Source organism: Eimeria acervulina, genomic scaffold (genome assembly GCF_000499425.1).
Source record: "Eimeria acervulina Houghton genomic scaffold, Eah_scaff222, whole genome shotgun sequence".
Classification (NCBI taxonomy): domain Eukaryota; phylum Apicomplexa; class Conoidasida; order Eucoccidiorida; family Eimeriidae; genus Eimeria; species Eimeria acervulina.
Window position 1 is genome coordinate 37121 of NW_013550015.1, and position 8166 is coordinate 45286.

The window sequence follows — 8166 nt, forward strand, 5'->3', positions numbered from 1 at the left end:
ATATATATATATATATATATACATATATATGTATATATATATATATATATATGTATGTATATGTAATATATATAATATATATAATATATATATGCAGTACATATATACACTACTATATATTATATAGAACCCTATATATATAATATTATATATATATTATATATATATCATACATACCCGTGTATACATAGATAGACAATACAAAGAAAAGGATAATGTACAGGCAAGCAATGTTTGTGTACAGCGAAGGGGTTTACTCTTAAAACTATTAATTTATATTTATATATGCTGTCGCTGCTTGTCTCTACTCTACTTCTAAACTTTGCTGCTGTTATTCTTTTTATTTAAAGTTAGGCTGAAGCAGCTTTGTGCGGTTCACTTCAAAGGAGGAAATGAGCAATTAACTATTTTAATTTTAATTAAAGATATAATAGATATAATGTAATATATATATATATATATATAATATTTTTTATTTATCATTAATAATTATATTAGCTACAAGAAAATATCTTAATCATATATTTATATATGACTATTTTATTTAAATATATTTATTTATTTATTTATTTTTATTAAAAATATATAATTTAAAAATATTGCAAGATAGAAAGTATTAAAATAAATACTATAATTAAAAGTTAAAGATAAAATTAATTCAACGAGCACTGTCTACAGGACACCCCTACGAGCTCTAGGGTTTAGGGTTTAGGGTTTAGGGTTTAGGGTGTTAGTGTTTAGGTTTTAGTGTTTAGGGTTTTTGGCTTAGCGTTTAGGGTCTAGGGTGCTAGGGTTTAGTGTTTAGGGTTTAGGGTTTAGGGTTTAGGGATTAGGGTTTAGAGTTTAGGGTTTAGGGTTTTGAGGGAGAGACAGTTGTTTGCCTGTCTCTGTCTGGCTCCTTCGCTCAATTAATGTAGCAAGAGGCCCTCCTCTGCATGCATATATTATTAATGTAGTTGGGGTGTATGCACAGCTTTAATATATAATTTATAATATTACCTTTTTGCTAAATGTCTGGAGACAGTAAAGAGGGTTTTTGTCTGCAAACTTTAAAGGAGACAGTTTAAGTGTCTCCTCATCTCTCGTGTTGGAGCATAATAATAAATTTAACAAAATAAATAAATAAATAAATAAATAAATATATTAATTATTTAGCTAAAATAAATAAATAAATGTTGCTGCGAGATACTTCCTTCGTTTTTTCTCAACTTGTTTTCATTTTGCTGCTCTCTCGTAAGCCTTCTTACTGTTATAATATATTATATATATTATATATAATATATATATTTATATGTATAATAGACTTATTATGCATATTATATATATATATATCTATTTGTCTTTATAGGGAGAGGCCTCCAACCCAATTTGCTGCTGTTGGCTGCAGACACACCGGTAAAGAATTGTAAACAGAGACCGCAGCAGCTGCTGCTGCTGCTGCAGCGTCAGCAGCAGCAGCAACATCAGCACTATCAGCAGCAGCAGCAGAAGCAGCAACAACATCATCATTGTAAGCGGTAGCAGCAACATCAGAAACAACAGCCTCATTATCAGCAGAAGCAGCAGCAGCAACAGCAACAGCAGCAACACCATCATCAGCAGCCGCAGCATCAGCAGCAACTCAATTATCTCTCTGCATGCAGAGGAGTTTATCCTTCTGCTTTCTTTGTCTTCGGGTTTTATATTACTGCGCAAGAAAATAATTATATTAAGTCGGGCTATGGTGTTCTTAGAGACAGAATGCAGCAAGCTACTGTCTCCTCTTGAAGGAGATGTGAGACCCGATGCTGCTTCCTTTGTCTCCCTTCAGCAGCAGCAGCAGCGGCACCAGTAGCAGCAACAGCAATAGCAGCAGCCGCAGCAGCAGGAGCAGCAGGAGCTGCTGCTGCAGCAGCAGCAGCAGTGATGCTGCTGCTGATGATGGTGCCAGTGACAGCAGTAACAGTAGCAGCAGATCCTCTACGTGCTGCAGCGGCAGCAGCAGCAGCATCAGCAGCAACAGCAGCATCATCATAAGCAGCAGCAGCAGCACCACCCACCAGCATCAGCAGCAGCATTAGCATTATTAGCAGCAAAATTTATGCTTATAAGTAGAGATTAAGGCGTACACTCCACAGAGCAGCAGCAGCGGGCCTCCTCGAGATTGAGCAGCAGCAGCACACAATAGTTTGCTGCTGCTGCTTGTCTGTGACTTGACTATAAACTAAAAATAAAACCCCTAATCAAGGAGAGACAGCAAAGAAAAGATCAAAGAGAGACAGAGACAGCGAATGCAGCAGCAGCAATAGCAGCAGCAACATCGTGAGCGACGAGCCTCAGCAGCAGCAGCAAAGCCTTCCCCACACCCCTGCTGCTGCTGCTGCCTTTAGAATATAAAAAAGATTTTCTTGCTTCTCTTTTAACTATAAGCCTCTCCTTACCTGCTTCTGCAATTACTGCTGCTGCTGCTGCTGCCTCTGCTGCTGCAGCAGCAGCAGCAGCTGCTGCTACTGCTGCTGCTGCGAGAGCGACGCTCATATCAGGTCACCGAGGGAGGTGTGGGGTTTATTGAGGGTTTTTATTGTCTCCTTTTTGTTTTATTTGGAGATATAGTTGTTAATAAAGACGATCATAATTCAATATAAATAAAAAGAAGAAAAAAAGCAGCAGAAATGCTTGTGCTGCTGCAGCAGCAACACGCAGGGCGAGCCCCAGGGCCTATAGATTTGTGTATGTGTCTCATGTCTCTCTCTCTGTTTTATTTTTCTTTAAAATGTTTTATTTTATTTAAGCTGCTTCTTTATTTAGTTATTAAGTGGAGACACTCAAAATTCCCTACAAAACAGTGGCGGTCTCATGCTTCTGCTGCTGCTGCTGCTGCTGATGCTGCTGCTGCTGCTGCTGAGGCCGTGAGCGATGGACCCCCAAGTCATCTGAGCTGCTGCTGTTTATAGTTTGTTTGCTTTTATTAGGTTTAATTTTCATAAGAATTCAATTATTTAGTTTTAAAGAGGGGGATTCCGAGGTATTAGTTGCACTTTGCTGCAGCAGCAGCAGCAGCTGCTGCTGCTGCTGCTGCTGCTGCTGCTTCGCTGCCGCGTCGCTCACCGCGACGCAGCAGCACGCCACCGCATCGGGAGACCTTCTCAACCTCCTTCTCTCTTTCTCCCCCCTCCCTCTTATTTTTTTTCCTTATTGTTTGTGTATTTACTTTATAAATACTCTTTATATGTCTCCTGGCTCGCTAGGCGTTGATAGCCTTGAGACACGCGCAGCAGCAGCAGCTTTCTGCGCCTCAGCTGCAGCAGCAGCAGCAGCAGCAGCAGCAGCTGCAGCAGCAGCAGCTGCAGCAGCACCATCATCTCTCAACTCTCAAAGAATAACATCTGCAGCAAAGAAAGGAGACAGTCTCTAATTAACTAATGGAGGCTTCAGGCTTGAGAGACACTTTGCAGGGGGAGCAGAGCGTGCCCCCGGATCGCAGCGAAGGTCCTGCAGCAGAGCAGCAGCAGCAGCAGCAGCAGCAGCAGCAGCAGCAGCAGCAGCAGCAGCAGTTGCTGTTGCTGTTGCCGCAGGTTGAGCAGCTGGAATCACAACAAAGGAATAAACAACTACAGCAGCAGCAGCAGCAGCTTCAGCGTAAGCCCCTGCAGCAAGAGCAGCAAGGCATCCAGGAGACACCGGCGGCTCAGCCCCCTCAACAGCAGCAGCAGCAGCAGCAGGAACAGCAACAGCAGCAGGAGCAACAAGAAGAGCAGCAGCAGGAGGAGGAGGGGGCAGATGGGTCTCCTCCTCTTAACGAGGCTTCTGATAAACTTACGCAGCACCTGCTGCGTCTCCATCGGTTGCTGCTGTCAGGGAGGTGTGACACGAAGATGCAGCAGCTAATTGATGCTGCTGCTGCTGCTGTTGCTGCTGTTGCTGGGGCGCATCCGGAGGCCTCCAAAGCACTTCTTCCGGGTGGGAGCGACAGCGGCAGCAACTTCCCTTTCAGCGACAGCAGCACACAGCAGTGCAGCAGCAGCAGCAGCAACAGCAACAGCAGCAGCAGCAGCAGCGGGGGAGACAGGCACCATACAGCGTTTTGTTCGTCTCTAGACGAACCTTTTCTAGGCATGAGTTTGCCTTCCTATAGAGACGGGAATGGCTTATGCAGCAGCCAGCAGCAGCAGCAGCAGCAGCAGCAGCAGCAACAGCAGCAGCAGCAGCAGCAGCAGCAGGGCCCTGTACCGCACTGGCAGAGGCCCATAGCTCGGCCTGACTGCATGCAGCCTCTTGCTGGAGACACTGTGTCTCCGCCTGTGGGGGCTGCTGTCTCTTCAACACCGCTAGGTTTTTCTTTAGGTGAAGCTGGTGCTGCTAGATCGGGGTCTCCTTGCTTCAGCAGCAGCAGCAGCAGCAGCAGCAGCAGCGCTTCTCTTTTCTTCGATGGAGACAGCGGAGTGTGGGGCTATACCTGCCCTCCTATAGATGAGGCCTGGGGGTCTTCGTTTGCTATGAGGGCCCACAACTCAACTGTACAAGAGCTGCAGCATAGCAGCAGCGGCTTGCTGTCTCCTGCTGCTGGGGGTGCGTTCTGTAGCTTTGGGGGTGGAGGGGGCCCTCGTGGGTTTGAGAAGAGACTGTCTCCAGCTTATCCTAGCAGCAGCAGCAGCAGCAGCAGCAACACAGCAGCAGGGACCCGAGGAGAGACATCTGTCTCCGGCTCTGTATGTGTGTCTCCTCGTTATCGTCTTAGTCCTATGGTGCTGCATGCGTATCAGCGTAGGGGCCCTATGGGGGGCCCCCCAGTGCTGCTGCAGGGGCCCCCTAGGGCCCCTACAGACTTCAATCCTTACAGGCAAGACATTGTTAGAGGTGTAGGTGTGGGGCCCTCTATGCAGCTGGGGCCTCGTAGCCCAAGGCACAGTGTGGGGGCCCCTAAGGGGCCCCCTGCCTTCAGCAGGGGTGCTTTAGGAGGGGCCCCTGAAGGCCTGCTGGATCCGCAGCAGCCTCAGCAGCAGCAGCAGCAGCAGCAGCAACAGCAGCAGCAGCAGCAGCAGCAGCGGCGTGTGAGCGGGGGCTGTGTCTCTTCTCGTTCAGGGCCCCGGGGCAAGCAAGTTTTTTATTATTGTCCCTCTTGTTTAGAGGCCTTCCCTGCGTCTGCTCTCTCTCTTTTTGCTGCACATGTCTCTCAGAGGGGTCATCTAGTGCAGCAGCTGCAGCGCCTAAGGGGCCCTGATGGATACTTTCAGTGTCCGAAGTGTACATGCAAGGGCAGCGACTTGCTGGGGCTGCTGCGGCACTGGCATGAGGGTGGGGCTGCTCATCACGGGCAGAAGATATTAAAGCATATTAGGACAAAGGATATACCTTTAGGCTTCCCTACTCTAGAGCCCCTTCATATCCAGCAGCAGCAGCAGCAGGTCCAGCAGCAGCAGCAGGTCCAGCAGCAGCAGCAGCAGGTCCAGCAGCAGCAGCAGCAGGTCCAGCAGCAGCAGGTCCAGGTGCAGCAGCAGCAGGTCCAGGTGCAGCAGCAGCAGGTCCAGGTGCAGCAGCAGCTGCACCTGCAGCACCATATGCAGAGACAGCAGCAGCAGCAGCAGCAGCAGCAGCAGCAGCAGCAGCAAAGCTGCCACCCACAGATCCATACAAGGGACCCTATTCATCAGACCCCACCGCCTTTAGAGGCGCAGCTCAAACTCTTAAGTTCTCTCGCCTCTACAACGCAGGCAGCCCTCAGCAGGCAAACCCTGCAGCAGCAGCAGCAGCAACCGCAGCAGCAGCAGCAGGCAATGCAGCTGCAACAGCAGCAACAGCCACTGCAGCACCATCATCATCATCATCATCATTCCCCTCAACGGCCACCACAGCCGCAGCAGCAGGCACAGCAGCAGCCACAGCAGCAGCAACAGCAGCATCCGCAGCAGCAGCAGCAGGAGATGCAGCAGCAGCAGGAGATGCAGCAGCAGGTGCAGCAGCTGCCACCTGCTGCTAAGAGCGCAATGTCTGGGCAATATAGAGGGGACATACCTCCTCTACCTAGCCCCACCCGCAGTGTGGGTGAGGGGCCCCCTGTGGGGCCCTGTGGGGGCCCCAAGAGCGGGGCCCCCTTTGTCTCCGTTCAGCAGAAGGAGAGTTCAAGAGACTTTAATAAAACTGCAGCAGCCGCCAGCCAGAGAAGCAGCGCCCTCAGCAGCAGCACAAGTGAGGAGACACTGCAGCAGAGAGACAATCATTTTGCCCACCATCTCCAACAGCAGCAGCAGCAGGAACAGCAGCAGCAGCAGCAGCAGAAGCAGCAGGAGCAGCAAGCTCCGCAGGCTATACCTGCAGAAGATGTGCTGCATGGTGTTAATCCGCTCGTTCTTTCTTTATCTGCTGCTGGGCCTGGGGGGCCCCGAAGCAGCACTTTAATTGGGGGGGGGCCCCATAAAGCAGCAGCAGCAGCAGCAGCAGCAACTGCAACACCCCACAGCGGCAACTTCGTGTGGGGCGGAGGGCTGCTGCAGCAAAGGCCAGGCCAGAGGCACCTTCCTCAGCAGCAACAGCAGCAGCAGCAGGGTGAGCAGCACCACCAGCCCTCGTTTACCTTTTCTGCTGTTGACTTCCCTTCTCTAAAGCCTAAGCCCCACATAAGTCTGAAGCAGCAGCAGCAGCAGCAGCAGCAGCAACAGCAGCTGCTGCTGCTGCAGCAGGATGAGCAGCAGCATCAAGGCCAGGGAGAAGCAGCTAATGGCTGCCTCCAGAGCACTCCTCTTTCTTTCGGGGCTCTGCTGCAGGGACGGTGGGCAGCAGAGCAAAGCCCTTTGCTGCTCGGAGCAGCAACACCGCAGCAGCAGCAGCAGCAGCAACCGCAACAGCAGCAGGGGCCAGGCCAGAAGCACCAGTAGCACCAGCCACTGGGATAGGCCTCAGCATGCGGGGGACTTCCTTATTGGGTAGTGTACAGCGAGGTAGCTAAGCAGCAGCAGGAAAGGTTGCTGCTGCTGCTGCTGCTGCCTCCGCTGCTGTTGCTGCTGCTGCTGCTGTTGCTGAGATTCACCTGCACAGCCACAATAACAAGCAGTGGCTGCAGCAGGGTTGTTGCGGAGGAAAGAAAGAGCACCCAGCAGCAGCAAGAGCAGCAGCATATGCAGCAGCGTCTGCTGCTGCCACAGCAGCAGCAGCATTAACTAAAAGCAGCTTCTGCTGCAGCAGCAGCAGCACTTGAATAAGCTGCGTTTATATGCACTTCTTTTCTGGGGGCCCCCTCGAACTGGGGGATGAAGAGCAGGGGCCTTTACCGCTATGACTGTGTCTTCTTGTGTTTGTCTATCAGACAACAAAGTAGGAGAGGCATCAGAAGAAGCAGCAGCAGCAGCTGCAGCAGCGACAGCAGCAGCAGCAGCAGCATCAGCAACGCCTTCTGGGAGCAACTTCTTCGTAAGCTGCGATAGCGGCGGCACCAGCAGCAGCAGCAGCAGCAGCAGCAGCAGAAACAGCAGCAGAAACAGCAGCGAAGACTTCTAGGAGCAGCGGCGAGACAGCTATGGGAGGAACAGCAACTTCTTCTAGAAGCAGCAGCAGCGGTTTAGGCTGCAGAAGCAGCAGTAGTAGCAGCAAGGTCTTCTAGGAGCAGCAGCTGCTGCTGCAGCAGCAGCTTCTTCTGCTGCTGCAGCAGCTGCAGCAGCTGCTGCAGCAGCAGCTGCTGCAGCAGCAGCAGCAGTAGTAGCAGCAACTTTAGGTGTAGACGGTGGCGTAAGCCCCGTCTTTTTTTTCCGGTTCTTGTTCTTATTGAGGGCTTGGCAGCAGATGCTACAGCAGATGCTGCAGCAGATGCAGCAGCAGCAGCAGCAGCAGCAGCAGCTAGCAGCAGCCAACACTGCCTGGCCCTTTTGTGTTCTTGTGAGTAGTCTGTGTTATTACACTTTCGTCGGTGTGTCTTTTTATATTCCTTGTGTGTATTCTGTATCCCCGCAGCAGCAGCAGCATCAGCAGCAGCAGCAGTAGCAGCAGCAGCAGCAATTGCTGCTGCTGCTGCAGCACCTGCTGCTTTCGTTATATAAGTCCCCCGCCCCTACCTCTCCTCCTACGCTAACGGGGATCCCCTTTAGTGCTGGAGGCCGCGTTGTGCGCGTGGAAGCCCATTAAAGGCCCCCGAACAGCAGCAGCAGCAGCAGCAGCGGCAGCAGCAGCAGCAGCAGCAGCAGCAGCAGCAGCGGCAGC

General features: G+C 50.7%; 2 protein-coding genes across 2 annotated transcripts; both read left to right on the top strand.

Moving 5' to 3' along the window:
• Nucleotides 1-3401: 3401 nt before the first annotated feature.
• EAH_00026570 (hypothetical protein, conserved) lies at nt 3402-6851 on the top strand (the record flags this gene model as incomplete). The annotated part of the gene is made up of 1 exon (XM_013396523.1): nt 3402-6851. One exon carries the CDS (start codon nt 3402-3404, stop codon nt 6849-6851), a length of 3450 nt encoding a protein of 1149 aa, XP_013251977.1.
• A 397-nt stretch (nt 6852-7248) lies between these two features.
• On the top strand, nt 7249-7470 carry EAH_00026580 (hypothetical protein; the record flags this gene model as incomplete). The annotated part of the gene is made up of 1 exon (XM_013396524.1): nt 7249-7470. The coding sequence occupies one exon, from the start codon at nt 7249-7251 to the stop codon at nt 7468-7470; it is 222 nt and encodes a 73-aa protein (XP_013251978.1).
• Between the last annotated feature and the right edge of the window lie 696 nt (nt 7471-8166).